Genomic DNA, 20,959 nt, shown 5'->3' with positions numbered 1-20,959 from the left:
GTAGGATTTTTGTTTTCGTTTCACCGTCGTTCGATCACAGACACAACACACAGGACCTGGGAGTCCATTTTATGGCCTTACACATAGCCGAAACCCAACACGGCTCCGGCTTCGCACCATCGGGTGGCAATTTTGCTTGGAAAATTTGCCGAAAATTGACACAACTTTAGATCGTCGAAATTGAGTGGAATGAAAATTTACTGCGCCGTTTTGCACTCCCTCCCGTCCCTCCCACCATCGGCAGTTCGCTTGTCCCGGCGTGTTCTATCCAACGATGTCATCCTTTCACTCGACGACGACTATATTTAAGCCGCTAGGTATATATAATGCCGCGTGCAGGATCAATTGGTCTCAACCGATTGCTGGTGTCACTCGGTACACTTGTTTCACTCCGCTTTTCCGGGTAGTTAATCCTTTTCCATCGCTCATTTCTCACTTTTTTTAAATGCCCTTCTTCGACGATTTATGTAATAAAACTTTCTCTCCCTTTTTCTCTCCCTCTCTCAGTGCCAAGAACCGAGCTTATAGGTGACTCCGATCGCTACGTCAAGGCTGGCAGCGCTGTCATCCTGCGGTGTGTGGTCCGGGGCGCCCTCGAGCCACCCTCCTACATCATCTGGTACCACGGTACCCAGCAGATCTTCACCGAGAGCCGGCGCGGCTGGAAAACGCAGCTGGACCGCGGCGCACCCGATCTCGACGGTGACATTCACAGTACGGTAAGGGTGCACTTTTGATTGTTTGAAACACTATAATTAAATTTTATAATGTCATACGAACCATAAACACTTATAAAGTAGCTTTGAAATGATTTAAAAACGTTGTTTGTGATTTTAGAAATAGAAGGAAACAACATTAAAATGGAAATTGAATTCTTGTAAGCAGTTCAATTAAAACTACTCTAGATAATTTAAAACGATTAATTTGTTCGCTTTAAAAAGGATTTCTTAAAATAAATCATTATTAAACAAATGCATGAACATGAGTTTAAGAAGAACTGAACCAATAATTTTCGGTTTTAACAGTTTTGTTAAAGCAATTACATTTAATAGAAGAAGATAATATCAGGGTTTAAACATTTTACACTACCGCTATTTTTAAGTTATATAGTAGTGAATGATTGTTTTCTTAAAAAGTCATTCATCAATGTATAAAATAAAATTAATTGTGTTAGATTTATATAGGCCTTATACATCACATATTGTCTTCAAATTCTTGATATATGATGTAAAAAATTACATGGCATGCACAAAATAAACTGTGTCACTAAGCTGTCCTGTTTTGTAACAAAACAAATACCAAATAACATTGGTTTTGGGAACACATAATGAGTATATTTTTCAAAAAGACGATTAATTCCCAAAGTAACAAGCAACTTGATATTTGAAAAATATAAATGAAAACTGTAATGCTTCGTATTACTTTGTTCATCTAATATGAATGTCAGATAATCGGTGGCTTGCTAACTTCGTATGTATTTAGTTTATCACTATACAGTGCAATTCCTTTAAAGCCAAATTATTTTGCCATCGACAAAATCAATGAAAAACAATCGTAAAAAAACTCCCCTTTACAATCGTTTTATATGTTGCCAGCAAAAATGTTTCCTTTACTGCGTCCATTATATTTGTTCTCCTTTTTCATTGACTCACAAATTGTTCTGAATATTTCATCGATAACATGGTGAATCTTTGTGTCTTCTTTCATTTTTTTCCTCGCCTCACACGGGGTTTTTTCTCCATATCAGATTGGCTCGCTGATAATCGAATCGACGAGAAAGAAGGATTCCGGAAATTACTCCTGCAGCCCATCCAACAGTCCACCGATCACGGTCTCGTTGCACGTTATCAACGGTAGGTCATCGACATGGGGCGTACATATGTACTGGGTGGGGAGATCCTGTCGCCACACGGGAGGACCAGGACCAACTCCATTTACATACCCGATACTGATCTGTTTGTTTGTTTGTTTGTGACTTCTGTTTCCACACGCTGCTTCTTCGCCAAATCCCTCGCTCACCTCGCCACCCGGTCTGGGCGGTTGGTTTGCTGACACGATGTCGTCGTCAAACGTCAACCCGCGCACCAGGAGAGTCGTCCGCATCCGCCGTCACGTCATCGGCCAGATCGCTGTTTGATGGTAAGCATAATTGAATTCTCATTACCCATTGTTGTGCATGCTGTCCGGTCCATGGGGGTGAAGAGGGTGGGTTGGGCGTTTCCGGGGTGCGTTTACAGCGCGCCACGTGCATAAATCATGCAGTATGCTCGCGTGCGCGTGTTATTGACAGCGCTGGAGAGGAAAGTTTTCGCGCCCCAGGAGTTCCTTCCCTCGGGAGGGGAATTACAGTTAATGGTGCCGATCCCGATCGACTTGTTCACCGGGATCGGAACAGCAGACGTTTCGCATCGAAAGGGCCGAGAGCCGAAAGGTGTTGCGGACAATGTTTCCAATAGATATTATCATCCTTATCGTGGTACATTGATTGACTCTAGGCGTGTTGCGTTGTTGAATAACATTTGCTCGAATCAGTTCACTGTTTAAACTATTTAAATCTCTAACCCGTAACCTTCACCGACCTCGACCTGACCGAGCGATTTTCATTCTTTCTCCCAACAGACAGCATATCGATGTTCAAACAGCGTAACCTACAGATTCTGCTCCGGCACAGGACATTTGTTATGCTACTTGTATTGGTTATCTATGCTCAGCTAAGCTGTCATGTGAACTATAGACTTTAAGTATAACCGTAGTGTATTAAGATAACGGAAAGTAGAAGAGAGAGAGAGAAAAAGTACAGTAAAAAACAAAACAAGCAAGCAAGCAAGCGCCAGAACAAACTTATCCGCAACCGTAAATATTACAAACTAAAACAGAAATAAGTCGCTCGTGGGGTGACTAAAAACAAAACGATACTACAAAATCAAATACCGTGCGGTGGGTGGGTAAAACAAAAGAAGCAAAAGGTAAAACCTAACACACATTTGCGGTTGAGGGAACGTATCAGAGAGGAAGGCAAGCGGCAACTAAAACGATAATTCGAAAATCATCCACGTCCATTCTCTATCGCTAAAATACACACTAAGAAGGAGTTAAGCCGCCGTGAGTTTGCATGCGCCGGTTAGTTGAGCGGCAAACTACGGGACGAACGAAACCCGTGAATTACTTGCTCATATATAGAAGAAAATATTTGAAGTAAAACAAAGAAAAAACAAAAATCTGAAACAAAGCGTTACGCATCTCGTTGAGTTAGAGACACAGTGGGGGGAATGAACAAAGAAGGTAACAAAAACACATCCACACATCACTTCAAGACGTAACCGAAACATACAGAAAAAAAAACAAACCGAGACAGTTCCCATCACACAGATACGGACAAGGACAACCGAAAACTCATGACTGAAAGAAAAACTCTACGCACGAGGGTGGAAGAAAAGTTTCGGTTAAACTTTCCGTGTGAAGGACGTCGATGATAAAACAAGCACACGAACGGGGACTTTCGGAACCTGAGGATGAAATGTGCCAGGTAAATTCTCCCCCATCAGTATCGCCCCACTATTTCGAGTCCTGCTGAAGGGTTGCGTTTTTTTTTGGGGGTGGAGGATCGAGGGTGGAATGGTTAACCACCAAACGGTCCTTTAGTAGCATTAAATCTTCCCGGGGGTGCAGAGGGGAAACCCGTAGAAGAGATGAAAGAAAAATCACCAAGCTCACAGCTGGACTGATGAAAATGCTGTTAAGTAGGTGGAGCACCTGCGGATTGTTTATTTTGTGTGTTTTCCAGCTTGTTTTTTTGTTACGTTTTCCCACTGCCACCCATCGTGATGGGTTACGTCCGTTCCAGTGAGATCCAAAGCAAGAAAAAACCCAGCACCATTTCGGATGGAGATTGTGGCGATCGTCTCAGCGAGCAACTTCTGCATGCGAGCATCGTCTGGATCCGGTCGTTATCTCGGAAGCTGGAGGGACAAAAAAGGACACCAAAACCAAACCAAGACAAAAGAAACATTCCTACCAAACACATACACAAGAAAAAACACAATCGAGTTACACAAAAACGACCTTCCACACAAACTCACACAAGACAAACACATATATCTTCCGCTCGACGTTCTGAGAGGCAGTGCTCCATCCAGTTCCAATTTCGTTAAACGAGTCTCCAAACTTTACTCCATCAACGTCAGTTTGAGTGTATTTATTTATTTATTTTTTGTCTCGGTCTGAGGCGTTCGTTGTCGCTGTTCCTCCATCGCACCGGTTCACCCCTTCCTCCTCGGCAAGGGGATTAAAGTTCACCCCATCTTGGGCTTGGTTTTTTGTCTCGCTAGATCGCTCTCCTCACATTTCCCCGCATGCTACGGTAGTTTGCGAAACTTTTGCGGTGAGTTTTTTTTTCCGCCGATAGATCATGTCGTTATGGTGATGAAAGAGGGACTCCATTTACGCCGGGGGATAGATCGGTCGATGATTTAGTGCGAGCAAACTCCGACAACTGGTGGTGGTAGGGGGGATTACTTCGGTACTGGATGTCACTTAAGGACACTCATTTTTCTCCTGTTCGATCGCATTTATCCAAATTGTTCGCGAAGAAAAATGACTTTGTGTGGCATCGGCGAAAAGTTGCCATTTCTTGGTGATCGGAAGATCTTGTATAGTTTATCGTTTATCACCGACTGTTGAAGACATCATACTTAACGAATGACGAACCGAAATTGACGGAAATGAGGAAAACAATACACAAACAAACATGCAAACAATAAGGAGAAAGAAATCATTGCTAGCCGGTCTTACAGACACACGTTAATATAAATAATCATTTTATTGAAGACGAAAGAAAAATCATCGGTACGAGGTGAAAATGTGAATCAAGATCTGAATAAGCAAAACACAAAAATAAACCGATAACTGAAAGTAAGCAGATGAAATGGGTGGTGCGTACATTTAATGAAAAACTTAAAAAAAAAAACGAACAACACATCACTCAAGTTATACTCCATGAGCGATAGGAAGTTTGCAGGGAAGCGCGTACGAAGGTAATAACAATTTAATTAAAGGTAAAAAGATGAACAGAGTAAAAAAAACCAACAAGCATACAGCAAACAAACAAAAAATTATCCATACCACTGAGCGGTAGCGACAAATCGCTCACAAAATGTAAAATGTTATAACTTACTTATACTACTACAAAATTTGCCAGCAAATGAAAGCAAAACGTCAAGAAGGGACAGAATTGGTGGGGGGTGCGGAGGAGATTAAGCAGATTTAAACAAGCATTTACACACGTACACACACGCTCGCAGGGACAGGGAAGACAAGAACAAGCTAAAATGAAAGAAAAACGAACGAAGGAATTACGAGATTGCAGATAACCACTATCAGACAGAAATAGACACACGTACACACACCACAAGGCAACACAAAAGGAAGTCAGAAAATGGGTGGAAGGGTAGAGAAATTTTAAATCAATGGGTCTAATACCAAATATTAAATCCCGAATGCAACATGATTAACTTAGCAGACGAACGGTGTGTGGGGAAACCATTTCAACCCAGTTTAAAGCCAACATCTTCCCTTTGAATGTTACGGTCGTGTCAAGCCTAAGGAACCCACGACGCGAAAGAAAAAAAACCATACATATGAGAATCAACAAACCCAATAAATTGTAAGAGTAAAAGAAAGTGGTGGAAGGAATGGTGACAGCCAAGCTGGAAGTGAAGGGGGAAATGAATTGGATTGCGTCACAAATAACAGGAACGATCCGTCTGGAATGGTTAAAAATGAAAAGGTGGGTGCATCTGTTTGGGCAAGTCCAAATTAACACTGATTAGTGCGTAAGGTGAAAAAGAAGGTTGCAGCATCCAAAAGAGTAGGCAGTGAGTAAAGTGAGGGGAAAATGAAACAAACCAACAAACACACACACACTCACACACCAACAATACACGAACACGAATCATAACACATGTACACAAACACGAGAAGAAAACAGTCACGAAAAGAAAAGGAAAAGGAAAAAAATATTGTAGTTATATATTAGTTAGGTAATTCATGAAAAATTATATTGTACATATTTTTATATTTTAATCCTCAGTTGAATAAAAAACCAAACATATTTTTTTTAATGAATCATCGCGCGTTTCTTTTAGCTCCAAGGGCATGAATTTTATTAAGGGGATCTAGCACAGTGGCCGATACGACAAGGTAATCAAAATATAAACTTCACTATACACACACACTCAAATGCTTTCTCTTTATTGGAAGTGGCCCTCGAGCTTGGTAAGTATTGTGTAAATTGTCCATATTTCCACCGATGAATATCATCACACCGTAAACCTTTCCCGTCGGGCGAAAAAGCACGCGCAGTGAAATATTTCACGCGTGGAAAACGTGTCGCAAGCACAATTGTTTTCTTTTGCATTTTCCCGCGCTTTCCGCCCTCTGAATGGGCATTGAAAAGTGCGATCGAGTGTCCTTTCATAGCTCGGCGCGCCAACGTGTCGGTGTTGGCAGACATTTTGCCTCAAACTTTTCTCCCCACCGAAGCTGGTTGTTCATTTATGAGTTTCCCATTCTTGTTTCGCCTATTCTTTACTTCTACTTTATTCCACTCTATTCCCTTCGCTCATCATTTGCACTAATTGCCAGCGGCTTCCGCAGCGGTGTGATTTATGTCTGCAACGCTCGCACCCCGGGAATTGTGTTGCATCCCCCGAGCGGGTGGGAGGAAAAGGAAAATCAACCCACCCGCCCCGACGCGTAAATGATGGACGAGTCGGTGTTTCTTTCTGCCAGAGAAAAAAAGGGGGGAGCATGTGCGTTCATGCGAAACAAACAGCGCAGTTTCGTTTGGGACACAATGCAAAAAAGTTCACGTTTCTGTTTTCCACCGCTTTCTTATGCCCCTTTTCCATGGCTTCCCCCCGGGGATGGAAATCTTTTACATTGGGCAACTTGCAAATAAAGGAGCAGCCAGCCAGGGAAGTTGACATAATTTTTTGGCATTTTCGCTTTTCAACTCGTCAAGCAAAACAATAACAGCAAAAAAAACGCTGCTCACACTTTTCCCAGTGGAAAATCTTTCCGCCCGCGCGGCAACAAAAGGGAAAGGCGTCCCGCGAGAGCAGCAGCTGCTTCTGGTTCGCTGTTCATTTCGGGATGGTTATTTTCGTTCGTTGTTTTGGTCGACCTTTCTGTTCGTGGCTGCTTCTGGTGCGATAGTTGTCTCTAGTTGCTTCATTCATTCGTCGTTTTTGGTGTGGAAGAGCTCCTTCCCTAATGATACCTAGCGAACCAGCCGTCCTGGTAGCAGCGTACATTCGAAATAATGTTTCCTTCCCATGGAGCAAAGGCATGGGCCTGGAAATTCCAAGATAAACCGACCGAAGTGTGATTGCGGGAGCGCTACTTTTCACTGGTTGATGAGCTTCGGTGCACTATTTTGATACGGTTGCGACTTCATTACATCCACTCTGTACCGGTTTTCCTTATTACACTCGTTTTTATTTCTCGTGTTTCGTATTTTTCTCCTTTTCCCCGGGTTGACTAACTCGAAAGTTGTGAACATTTTCCATTTTCCCCCATCCACTTTCGCGATTTGCCGACATGCAAATCATGTACCTTTTCCACGTGGTTTCGGATGCTTTTTCGGGCATCCCACTTATTGCTGGGATTTTCAATTTCCCTCCCCGGGAGCGGCGCATTCCTGCACCGACTGGGAGAGCAAAGCAGGATATACAGGCGGACGGCATCCGGTGAATGATAAACTGACGTAATCTGGAAGAGATTACTTCCTATTTGATTTCGCTCATCCGGTGTCACGCCGCTGGCTCCGGCAGGCCGAAATGTCGCTTTTTCCGGTTCTCTGGAATGGAAAACGTTCGCGGAAAAGATTTGCGAGTGGGAAAAACGTCCGGGAAAGACAAAAGGACAGGATTTGAATAAAGCAAACACGAACACGGCAGCTCGCAGACGTTCCGACACGCCGACCCTTAATCTCGGCCCTTCTGGCGAGAGGAGTTGGTGTGCCGTTCGAGGGTGGCCATCTTAAACCTACGCTCATCTTCCTACCCCCTCCCCCCCCAGACCCGGGGTGACGGGATGTTTCGGTTCGTTTTGGTTCGCGAAATTGATTTAATGCTAATTGGAGCGAAATGTAATAAAACCGGATGGCGTGTAGCGTGGAGTTCTTAATTGCGGAAATATTGATCGTGGGCCACCGAAGAGCTTTCTTCCAATTCGAAGTGGTTGGGTTTTTGGTAGTGACCAAAACGAATATTGTGTACGACATTAAGCGACCGTTGATTTTACAATATTGTTCCGAGAGGTAAAAGTGTTTTCCACCGATTGCAGAGATTGGCCAAATGAAAACTGAGTCGAAGCTGTTTCTAGCGAAACGATTTTGAAGTTATAAATAGAAAGATGAAATCAATAAGGTAATTAAGCAGTACATTATATTGTTTAAAAAAAACCTTCACCAATTCAATAAAAAACAATCCTGGGCCTTTACTACAGGACACTTTTGTTTTCTTTTCGGTTTTTAATCATTTTCTGATGGTTTTTACATCTTTCTAGAGCTTACTTGATACATAGACATAAGTTGCTCGTTCTGTAATTATTTCTATTCAAATGAAAAATACCACTAAATTACAAAAGAAAATGAAAGAATAAAACTATTTAAAACTTTCTTTCTGAACAGTATATTTTTAATTCATGAGCAATTAAAGTTAATGAATTGAAGAAAAAACAATAATACGAACATTAGTTCAGCAGTATTACAAGGTATTACAAGCACGACAAGGTATTACAAGGTGCAAATAAATATCAGGAACTATCAATAAATTTAAGAAAATTTATTATGAATAGTGAAACATTTTAAGTTCTTTTTGTACAAATCCAAGAAATTTGGTAATATAATTTTTGTCGTATATGCTACATACAAAAACACTAAAATGTAAAACTGCCAGAAGAAAACAAATACTAAATGAGCTTATATTTACCTAAAGAATTTTTTCATGAAGGTGGTATAGTTTAATGAATATAAGATCTTTCTCCAGCGTCATCAATTTTCATTGATTCCATCATCAAATTCTTAAAGCATACTAAAAATTTATTTCGTCTTGGACAATTGCATACCTTTTAACAGATATGTCCACATCAATCATCGTAGCAAAACTTGGCTTATCTTCATTTCAGCAGCTGAATCAATCAAGTAAAGTCCCACTTACAATAATAATTAATCACTCTCTTCATACCATACGAAGCGGAGAAAACTGAAATGAGAAAATAAAAATGGCAGTTGGCCAATTCTCTCTGAACGTGACAAAACGATTTTTATTTATTCTTCTGCGACAACTTTCTACTGCATCCACAACAGCAGCGACCGACTGAAAAGAAATGCAATACGCGATTCGATAATTATTCCGTATCGGCTACAGAATGTGGCCACCATCAAGCTGGTAGCGCTGGTCCATCCTCTGATGGATGGGAAATCAGAACCCGCGCAATATCGGTGAGATGTTGGTTTGCGAGGAAAATGCAGAACATCGGAGATAATGAAGGCGATATGGCTGGGACGGAGGGGGATGGCGGGGATGGCTTCTGGCGAACGCGAAATAAAATAACAGCACGTGCGCTGAATACACCAAGCTGATTCGAAGACACTCGGAACGGAGCAACGGGCGGGAAATGGAAAAGCCCCCGAGGTACAGGTAAAGCGAGAAATCAAAAATTTGACTTTCGCCATCGATTAGCAGCTTCCGCGAAACGGAAACGCCACCGTTCTCCTCCTCCCTCCCTCTCTCTCTTCCTTCCCAGGAAAAGAGATAAAAACGTGGCGGACGTGAGCGCGTTCGCGCCGTTTGATTTTCCAGCTTCGCCTTTTTCCCCGCACGATTGTAATGAGCAGATTGGTAAATTTTATTTCACGCTCCGCTGGCCATATTGGATGGATTAAATTGCGATTTATTTCCCGGGCGCTCGTTCGCTCGCTCGCTCGCTTCGCATACCAGCACCCGTGTGTCCGAGTGACACACACACACACACACACACACACACACACCACCACCCGACTCGTCTTTTAATTTCTTTGTAGCCTCGCGCGGGCTATCAGCGAGCAGTGTACCGAATTATTTAAAGCTTTTCGCCGAACGCTGATCAAAGCGACGAAGTTGAAAGCAACGGGGAAATGTGGTGCGCGCCGTTTCGAGAGTTTTCCCGTACGTTAAGCCCCAAACCGTGAGCCCGGCGCTTTCGCAATCTGTCTTGGAAACGGAGTGAGCCCAATTATGAAGGGCGACCGTTCGGTAAACATTAAAGAGCATCTGTTTCGGGTTTTCGGGTGGTTCGTAAAATATGAACCAAATTTTAAAACTTCGGTAGAGTTTTCCATTCATTTTGTCTTTTTTAAAACTGGGATGCTTAAACTTGTCTACAAACAATTGGTATATAATATCCATAAATGTATATTTTCTTACATGTTTGCTAGAAAACTCCGTTAATGTTATCTTAACTGTTTTATTCTAATATTTGGGTTCTGATAATGACGTAAGATGGTTATGTTTTAAGTAGTAATTTAACTAATACTACCCTAATCAACACAATTCTCACAATTGTGATTTTTGCTGTCTTATTTTCCAGTTCTAGTGTTCTCTTTTTTTTTAAATTACATCACTGGGATTTTGCACTTTCGAATAAAACTTTTTATTATATTTTTTTCTTATCATTCCAACAACAACCCAACCGCAAAGAAAGATGAATTTCAAATTAAACTTTTACGGCGACGAATCGATTTTATCATCCCCCCACCCCATCGCTCTCGCTTCTTCATAACCACAGTTATTTTATTTTATCCTTTTCCACACACCCAAGAGAAGAAAAATAATAAAACCGCGAAATGGGATTATATTTTATCTGCCTTCGAAAAGGGGTTCGGAAATGAATTGGAAACATTTTAGCGCAAATAAAAATCGTCCAGCACGTCGACAAATTGTGGCCCTTCCAAATGGAACGTTTCGACTAGGTACCGATTAGCTTGCAGCGTATTACTACATTTATTTACTAAACACACAAAGTTCCTCCGCCCGTGCGCCCGCGCGAGGAACGCTTGGAATGTCATAAATTCCCCCTCGTGTAAAATAAAATCTGGTAAATGTGTCACCGGGTTCCATGAATTCATAAACGATCATAATCAACGTTATGGCCAGGCGTGTATTGCAGGAAAAGTTCCCGTTTTACTCGTGTAAATTTTCCTTTTACTTCGGCACCGATGGACGGTTCAGCGAGAAATCAATGCTTCCGTCGTTTACTTTCTCGCGTTTTACTGCAAATCGAAACGCGCGACGACGATTTTCACCCTTCACCCTTCGCCGCTTTATGTTTGCCGAACATGGCGGCTCAGAACTGTCAACCTGCATCTTCGAATGGTGCCCGCATAAATGTAAATTTCGAACCATTTCGTAAACGCCCCAAGCCTGGTGTGAAGGGCTGAGGTGCAGGGGAGGGTCACATTTCATGCGATTTACGAAACGGAAAATAATGATGACCGAACACTAAACGGGCGCAATTTCGATTTCCCATTCGTGGCGGCTTTTGGTCCGCGCGTCCTCCCACTTTGGCACCTCGCACCGTTGAGGGGTTTTAATCAACTCACTTCAAGTTAGCGAAAAAGTTCAACTCATGCTTCCGCCGTTGACCCAAATAACCCACCCACACCCTCGCCACACAAATCGCGTCCGCACTGTTGCTCGTCACTGCAAACTGATTTCTTTTCTTCACACAATCTGCTCCTTTTCCCGAAACACCGAACCAATAATACCGATGAAGCTACTAAGCGGTCGATTCTAATCTAATATTGATTCATTGCTTTATTGCTTTGACACTTTGCGCCCTCCTTCTTCTCCGCCGGGGCCGAGGCGACGAATTCGATCGTCATCGCGCCCGTTGTCAATGTCATTGCCGCGAACATTAGCGAAGTTTGCTGCCTTCCAGCGGCGCTTTTCTTCGGTTTCTACCCCCCCCTGGACCGGAAGGTCCTTTTTTCTCCGGAAACCCTTCCTGTCTCGTCCTTCACGGGTACTTTGGGTTATTTTCGCGTGTTCCCGCTTTTCATTCACTTGCCACCGGAGTGAAGAGAGCACGAGATGGAAGAAGGAAAAGAAAAAAAACCCTCCACAATCCGACGGCAATGATCCGAGAGTGCGAAAGGGTATTATCGAAAACCCACGAAATGCGAGCCTGTAGGCAATCGGAAGGGGGGGGAAAGGCAGTAACGATTACGCGGTTGCGAGGCAGCAAGGAACGGAGAACTTTCCTTTCCCCACCCTCATTCCGGGGCCGGCCGTCCCCGAGGTCCAACATTTTCCGCACCGTGTTTTGTTTCGCCGTGTTCGTTTTCTCCTCGCAAATCCAAACCCAGCGAGGCTGAGTGCATCTGGCCCGCTTTTACGATAGCAATAACTCCCTTCCCCCTGACCCTCGGGCCGGGTGACCCGATTTACTTCGGTTAAGCCGCTTTGGCGTAACCAACAGTTACGGGCGTCGAATTCGACCGGTCCCGGACGGGGGTAAGCGCACGTGCTGGTTGCGTTTTGTCCGAAAGCGAACACACTGCATCACAAAGGCGTGCCTTGATGGTTTAATATTTTCGAAGAAGTTTGCCAGCAAAAAATACCCAAAGCGATGTGAAAACGGGGAACACAGTTTTAAGGATTTAAATAAAGGGGAGCTGTTCATGAGAAAAACATAAATAGGAGACTTTATTTTAACAATATTGAAATGTTTACAACTTCCGAAAAATAAAGAAATTTAGGGGTCCAAAACTAACACAACAATTACTTAGATTTGAAGAACAAAAATAATAAACAACTCAGAGTTAAAATCAGAAAAACTAAATAAAAAACTGGGAAAAATTAAAGAATTTCTTTATTTTTAACAGAAACACAAACACATGAAAATATAAAAAAGAAAATCAATAGTAGAGAGAACAGTAAGTAATAAATAAGATGAAGGGACGATTAAAAACCAAAATTTTGCACATATTTTACTATTATAAATTATAAGAAATATAAATTAAAATTCAGAGTTATAAACTGGAAAAGGAAATGAAAAACTTGAAAAAATTGAAGTATTTATTTATTTAAAGCAGAAATACAATCACGTTAAAACATAATAAAGGAAGTCAATTGTAGAGTGAACAGTTAGTATTAAACAAGATGAAGGGAGAATCAAAAACTAAAATTTTACAAATATATTGCTATTATACATTATTAAAGTCTAATCTAAGACTCTAAGTTAGAAACTAAAAAACGAATTAAAAAACTGTAATAATTGAAGAAATTCTTTATTTAAATCAGAAACACAAACACATTAAAACAGGAAAAATGAGTTTACAGGTAATGTTAAAAAAGATGAAGGGAGCAATAAAAACCAAAATTGTACAAATATATTACAATCCGATTAAAAATAACACAAACAAGTACAATCTAAGGATGCGATCTAAAGAAAAAACACTCAAATTTTTCCCAAAAAGTCACAATTTTGTCCAATCCACCAAACACAACACTCTCATTTTGATGCTCCAAGGAAATGGATTTCACACTACCTCCAAACAAACAACCACTTACGCAGAAACACACAAGCACACACAAATACATGGCGCTGAAATGAAACAACCGACGCAAATAAAACGCATAATGTCTTTCTAATAACAAACGGGCAGGTGGAATGAACGAGCCGTCGTGTCGATACGAGTCGCCGGCACGCCGGAACCGCAAAACGCAAAACCCCGGGACGAAAGGAAAACCTCCGGTTTGGGGGAAAAAAACGCGGCCGCCGGGCCCCGGGCAGGTTGGCTGAGCTGTTTCCACCGTCCTCGTTTTTTTTGGGGTTTTTATTTTCCTCCGTCGTCTTGTTTTTCTGCGGAAAGTTTCGCTCGAGAATTACGGCAGATGCCCGGGAAAGGTTAGGGAGATCCTTTTTTTTTCCGCCCGAGTCAGAGTCGTTCGTTTTTATCTGTTCTTTAACACAGTCATCTTGGGAGCTTTCTCTCCCCCGCAGCCACTACCATCCCACCTCCAACCTCCACCGAAAAGCGACCGAGCCGGCCTCTTATTGATACACCCTTGAAGTATATCATTGCTGTGGCTAACGATTTGGCTTTTCTTCTTGTTTTTCCGGGCCGATACCTACCCCCTCTTCTCCTTCCATTTCATCTCGGAGAGAAAGCAATGGGTTTTTGTTTCCTAGGAACACTCCTTTGGCGGTGATGGCGAAATAGATGGAAAGTAAGGGCAGCACGCAGCAATAACAAAGCACATCGATGCGAATCGAAAATGGCGAAAGTGGGGCCCAGCTGGGTTGGAGAGCGCTGTAGGAAGATGAAACAGCGAGGGTGGAAAAAGGTACATACACACACAAACAACACCGAACCCTAGAATGAAATAAAATAAAATAAACGGAATGACAGAATGGCAACCTTTTGCTCCCCGGGAAAGGCAAAAATGGGAAAAAAGTGACGATGGCTCTTTCGGGTTTGTTTTCCTTTGCCAGCTTTCGTCTTCGTTATTATTTTTATGTCTACCTTCACCGTTCCTGTGTATTTTTTTCTTTTCTATGCTGTGCTCCACTCACTTCCCTCTGCTTTTGGCGCCCGGTTCGGCACGTTCTCGAGCTCAAATTGGAAAGCTCACTTTCGACCAGCTAGACAGGTTAAACTCCAACCAGCCGGCCGATCGGGAAAGGAAAAAGGCGCGACGTGGAAAATGCGTCCCGTTTGAACAAAAAAAGAGCAGGCTAGCGTCTTCCAAGTCGCGCTGATCTGTGACGTTTGGTTCTCGGGTTTTCCCTCCTTGTTTTCCTCAGGACTACTCGTTCGATTTGTTTACCTTCCAAGCTCCCAGTTAGATACGTTCACACAATTATCGATGTTGTTTCTGTTTAATTCCGTTCTTTTTCATACTTTCCGGCCGCGGCATGGAAAGCGAAACGGCGAACCGGCTTCCATTTTTCGAGTGCTTTCCCGCGAACTTCATCCACGGCGGAACAAAGGCAACTCGAGGAAGCATTGACTGTGGCTTGATTAGGCGAGCAAATAAACAATATTGTTCCATGAAAATTGTATCCCGTTTTTTTTTCGGGCGCATCATTTTCCAGCCGAGGAAAAGGCCGAGATCGTCAACAGTTCAAATCGAAAAGGCAATGGCTGCAAAATGGAAGCAGGTTTTTTCCTTCATCCTTTCATAATTACAGTCACGTTGCGTAAAATGTTGGCCTGTTAGTAAACAATTTTTGTCGTTTACCTATGTTTATCGCGAAAACTCAATTACGATTGTAAAATAAATCTTTTGATACGCTATGATAATTTAATGATGTTAAAAATGATGCTCTCTTAGAAGAAATCTGCAAGTTTTAAAAACTTTTAAAACAAGTAAGCAAATAATTTAATAGGTTACACAAATAAAACATGCGCTTTAAATGATAACAATTTAATGGCAACGACTGTAAGTCGCTCGTGAAGAACAGGCAATAGAACATAGCAATTTTAATTGGCTCTGTCTCTGCTAAGCAACCCGAAAGCTTTACACTCAATCCCCCGATCGATTTTACAATGCTGGAAGGAAAATTGTGAGCTATTGTGCAGTGAAGAAAAAAGGACAAACGAGTTGCACACACACACACACACACACACACAATTGAAAGCGCTAACAATGTCTGTTGCACGTACCTTCGGTTTGCCAACCGATACAACAAAGAAAACTGATCACGATCCTTTGACTCCCGAACAATCGGCTCGCCACAAAAGGTTAGCGCTTTTCGCTTTCGATCCTCCGTACACCATGGACACCCGGCTGGAAATGGCCAATCGTACTCCACCAACACGGGTGTATGTATGATTGCGGCTGATTTTCCCACCCACAACCTTTTCCGTGTGCCCACCACATACCCGAAAGGGGATGGGTTTGTAATACCCACGCGTTGGGGGAAGGACATTAAACGTACATCAGCCTCAAGGAAACGTGGGTGTGGGTGCCGAAAATTGGAAAAGTATCGATTATTTACCATTTTTTTCTGCTTGTTTTCACGCCAAACCGGAAGTGGCTCCGATTTTCGCAAGGGATTAGGTGCGTTTTTCGGATGTTGGTCGTCATGGTGAAGAATTGATTTGCACCGGTGATGCTCCAAGCGACTTTCGAGTGGAAAACTTCACGACGCTTTCCACGCCCACGTGACGGATGTAAAACACGGCGAAAAGCGAAGCGCATTTGCATCCCCCCCCGTCTGTCTGTTTATTTGTTTGTTTGCTTTTATGGTTTTGGGTTCATTCTCGTGGCATTCTTATATTTTCGTTGAACCTATGCTAATCCCCGAGTCCCGGAAAAGCGCAAAAGAAAATGATTAACTGGGTCGGTTCGTACGCGCGTGGTAGCAAAACTCGAAAAAAAACCATTGTTACTTCTTCCCCGAATTGGGAAAAAAGGCTAACTCCTCCGAAAATAACATCATCCATAGTGCCCTAACGAGCGGGAAATGAAATAGAAAAAATAAATATCGGCCCAGAGTGGTAAAGAAAATAGAAAACAGCCCGTCGAACGGGGGAATGGAAAAGGTCTAATCCATCGGATGGAAATTATTACCATAAACGATCCCTCCCAAGTGGAGGGTCCACGTGGCCCCCGAAGGACCTCCCCGAAGGGGAAAAAGGATGAGCCGTGTACGGTTTTCCCGAAAACCCGGCCGTGTTTGCGATTCTTTGGCAAGGGAACGAGCACAACAATTAACACGCGCCCTTTAAACGCGTTTCATTTTTTTTTCAGTTTTTCCTGTTTTATTTACGCACTGTGGGATGCTGATCTTTTAAAGGAAAAACTATCAAATATTAATAATTAATGCACAAGTGTAGAAAGTGTTGATTTCATTTGAACAATTCCGGGAACAGAGGAGATCGAGTGGAAAATAAATTGACCTAAAATGGTAATAAACAATTTAAAAGCTTGTATTCCATTACGAAAAAAGTCTTCAAAAATAACTTCTTAAACATACCAATTAGTAGCTTGAATATAGAATTTTACCTGTTTGGTAAAAGTGAAAACAACAAACATCCACAATGCGTAACAACCACGCGATACGATGGTATGGATGGACGAACGAAATGAACAAACGAAATCTGGCGTTTCGTGATTAATTCCGCTTCCTTTTTACGAGCACATGAGGAGAGAACGAGCGGAGCGGGTTGGTGTCGAAAGGGGGCGAGTAAGAAAGCAGTCCAGCACCTGCACCGCCTTTCCCCGGATTTTTCCACCGGAAAGACGACCATCGGTGATGAATTAAGAAATCGAGCACCTAATTCTACATACCTAATGAGGTACGGAACAAGGCGATTAAGGCCGAAACGATACCGAAAATCCCCTCCATCGTTGGACGTTAGGACTGTGTGTGTGAATGAGAGTGGTTTGTTCCACCCAACGGGATGGAAAACACCTGGATTGGGCCGGGAAAGGCAGGGAAACACCTCGGTTCGTACGTTCGCCCCCTTGTCGTTTCGGAAGGTGAAATGAATCAATTTAGATTGGCGTATTGGTTGCCCACCGTTGCCCATTTAGCGGAGTGGTGTCACGAGACGAGGTGAGCAACATAACCCCTCTCTCGTCATCCCCTCCGTCACATGTCCCTTCCACTCCTCGAGCGATTCATCACACCTTTTGTCGTTGGCTCCTGATTTATTTCCCGACCGGGTCGATGGGCCCATAGAAGAAAAAGAATTACCCACCAAATAATCCCCGCTAACCTGGTAAGCAGAGGCCCCTTCCCTTCCTACCATTTACCACCATACGGAACGGGGGAGGGGGGGGGGGGGAACTAACAGAAAATAGTTATTTGATTGTAGCAGCGAAGCTCGGAATCAATCCAAACGCCCTTCGGAAGCATTAAACAGCGACCAAGCGTTCGTGGAAAGCCCTAGCTCCAGTGAGTTTTTCCACCGACACATTGTGTTGGACGGGAGGGGGCACATAATTTACGCCCAACAGCGACCCTGGTTTCCCCTTTTCGACCTCCAACTGACCCCTCCCTAGCGGGTACGAAATTAAAACATCCACACCGAACCACGCGTGGCAGAAGTTTTCGGTTCAGTGAAACGTTAATCACAGCAAGCGAAAATGTAATTTCCTAGCATAGTTTGAACATTATTAAAAAGCAGCGCCAGGGGGATGCTTCTGCGCATCAAACAAGGCAACACTAATCGTTCGCCTACATGGCTAAAAACATTGTTACCACCGTTTCGTGGATGTGCGAGCAGCCGGGTTGGAGTTTAATTTTCCAGTAAAACTTTCAATTGCCCACATCTGTGCGGCTCCGGAGAAACGGCTTCAGCAACAAGCACCGTACAAAAATTGGGTATTTTAGATAAGTTAATATACATTATCACTTCCATGACAGCAAAATAAAGGAATTCAAGGAATTTTATGCAAAACGTCTTTTCAGCACAGTAGTGAAAAGAAATAAAATGGAATCGAAAAACACATGTGCGCTTTTTTGAGCATCAAGGACAATTTTAATTAATTTTATACCTCCTAATTTATAATAATTACTGTGAAAAAAAGGATTCAACATAATGGTGATATCTAATCAAGAACTGATACAATTTTGTTACGTAAAACTGAACAACTAACCTAGAAATTGATATTGTTGCATACAACCATTTAATAAAATACATGTTAACAGTAAATCCTCGATATGATGAAAACAGTTGGGAACGTAGTTATAGTTATTATACCAACAAATAGTTATGAAGTACAATAAATAGCTGAATGCCAATATACAAATCAAAACTCTATGATTCAGTAAATACACCAGTGAAAGAACAATATAAAATATATCCAATTTCAAAATTAGGCATCAAAATACGCAATAGGTTTCAAGGCACAGATGATAAACTCAAGCATTGATCAGTCCATCAACCTCAGCATTCAAACGTCAAATGATGTGAAAACAAATGTTAAACAATACCATCGTACGCATGGTGGCAGTAAAATGGACGAGAATTCATCTATTAGTATACAATTTTGCGAAACACAATCTTTTTGCATAAACATACTAATATCTGGAAAAAATAAAATACAGACAATTCGTGTTGAAACATGATTATTCCAAATAGTTTCTTCATAGTTGCAAACAACAGTGCGTGCAATGAAACTCAATATGTTTAACTCAACCAATTTCGTTGCTGTTTAGCTATATGTTTAGCCCTAATTAACAGTCTAAATTATTCACACGGTTAGAATAAACAGTAAAATGACTAAATTTGATGCTCCATCAATTAATTAGTTGATTGATTAGTGAACCATCCCATCGCTTACACTATTTGCTAATGGTTCTTTTGCAAACGGTGGCTAAATCGAATGCCATACAGCAACAAATGGGTAAAACCACCGTTTGTGCGCCGTCTACATAAATCATGAGCCATCCCAGTCCGTTAAACAATAGACCAACTAGCACCGCCAAACCGGAACAGATGTTTCGAGTTCCACGACCAAACCCTTTTTCGACTGGTAATACCCTTCCAACCGTGTCGTGCGCCGGGTTAAGCAACTTGAGAATCCGCGTAAAATTTACTACCCGGCCTGCCATGTACATGTTGTGGCTTATTTAGTTTCGACATGAAACAATTTGAAATTATCGATGAAAAATCAACACCACTCATGGGAGCACCGGAAGCACACATAACCCCGCATACCGAGCCTGGTTGACTTTGGGCTGCGATTTGCATACACATACACGCACATTCTGTACCGCGTATGGCGAGACCGTCTCCGGCACACGCTGTGTTTGATGTGGTTTGATTTGACATCAATATTTACTGGCTCAATTAAATCCGATGACAAGCTAATCGATAGTGCGGCATAAATTTACATAAGCTGATTATAAGGTACACTCGGCTCCAAATGTTAATACTAATACAAGCGATAAATTATTCCCACCACCGTACAATTTAGTGAACTCCATCCCTAATGCATGAACTTTTAATCTGATGTGCGCGTTTTTAAAAGAATTCGAATGATAAATGAGACCCGAGTTTTTATATTAATAGGTAGGTGAAGAAAATTAATCTGTTCTTAAAATATAATCAACTATCTCAATCTCATTTGATTTGATCTTGTCTTTCAGAATAGAAAAAAACACAAGTATTTTTTTGCTTTTTGAATACTGTTCAAAATAGACTTTTCTCAACTCATTATCCACTTCTTCGTGTGAACTTGTCATTACTCGTAATATATTTGTTTTTACTTTGTTCAACATCACAAAACAATACTGTTTATGTAAACTGATATTAGAGAGGCACTTTTTACACCATGTGGTCAATTCATTTACTTTTTTGGCTCAAATATATTTTTTAATTTTTAAATTCGCTTTGGAAACGATGGAGCAGGAGTTAAAATAAATATCATTTTTCTAATGTTATCTTCTTCGTTATGCAATCCCTCTTAAAAAACGATAGAAAAACAAATCATTTATCTACAATAAAAAAATGTTCACCCTGATTTTATAATGGCAAACATGTATATCACAAACAAATTCAAAACGCTACACCATATACAAGAAATTACATCAGCTCGGTAATAAAGCGGCTTTTCCTAGAAACACTCAACGAGATTTGACGGGTTGGGAAAAGCTTTCTGCTAGCTTTTTCCCACACACCAAACACACACACCCACACAACGATAAGGGAGAACGAAACACTTTGCATACATTAGCGTGTTGAGCGGATAAAAAAGATGGCTACGTTCCGCTGCAACAACTAAAACAAGGGAAAACGCTGTTTCTGTTGGATCATAGAATAGTCCCGTTCGGGGAAAAAAAACGCATCCACGTCGCCCTTTTCGTATGCATCTTTGCCAACGACGATGGAGGATGCTTATTAGAACCCGCCGACAAATGGGAACCGGGAGGGAGAAAAATTGACTTCCTGAAT

At 42.0% G+C, this 20,959-nt stretch overlaps 1 protein-coding gene across 5 annotated transcripts in view; it reads left to right on the top strand.

Moving 5' to 3' along the window:
• Positions 1 to 3,418, top strand: part of LOC131262583 (zwei Ig domain protein zig-8-like) — a 45,996-nt gene extending 42,578 nt beyond the window's left edge. For all 5 annotated transcript variants that reach the window (XM_058264663.1, XM_058264970.1, XM_058264815.1 and 2 more), the window contains exons 8-11: positions 508 to 719; positions 1,748 to 1,853; positions 2,089 to 2,139; positions 2,620 to 3,418. In XM_058264663.1, the coding sequence (XP_058120646.1) occupies positions 508 to 719; positions 1,748 to 1,853; positions 2,089 to 2,139; positions 2,620 to 2,741 (491 nt within the window). In that variant the 3' untranslated portion in view covers positions 2,742 to 3,418. The remainder of the gene's footprint in view (positions 1 to 507; positions 720 to 1,747; positions 1,854 to 2,088; positions 2,140 to 2,619) is intronic.
• Positions 3,419 to 20,959: the final 17,541 nt, after the last annotated feature.

This window comes from Anopheles coustani, chromosome 3 (assembly GCF_943734705.1).
Source record: "Anopheles coustani chromosome 3, idAnoCousDA_361_x.2, whole genome shotgun sequence".
Taxonomy (NCBI): domain Eukaryota; kingdom Metazoa; phylum Arthropoda; class Insecta; order Diptera; family Culicidae; genus Anopheles; species Anopheles coustani.
The sequence above is the reverse complement of the archived record's forward strand: the minus strand, read 5'-3'. Positions and strand labels throughout refer to the sequence as shown.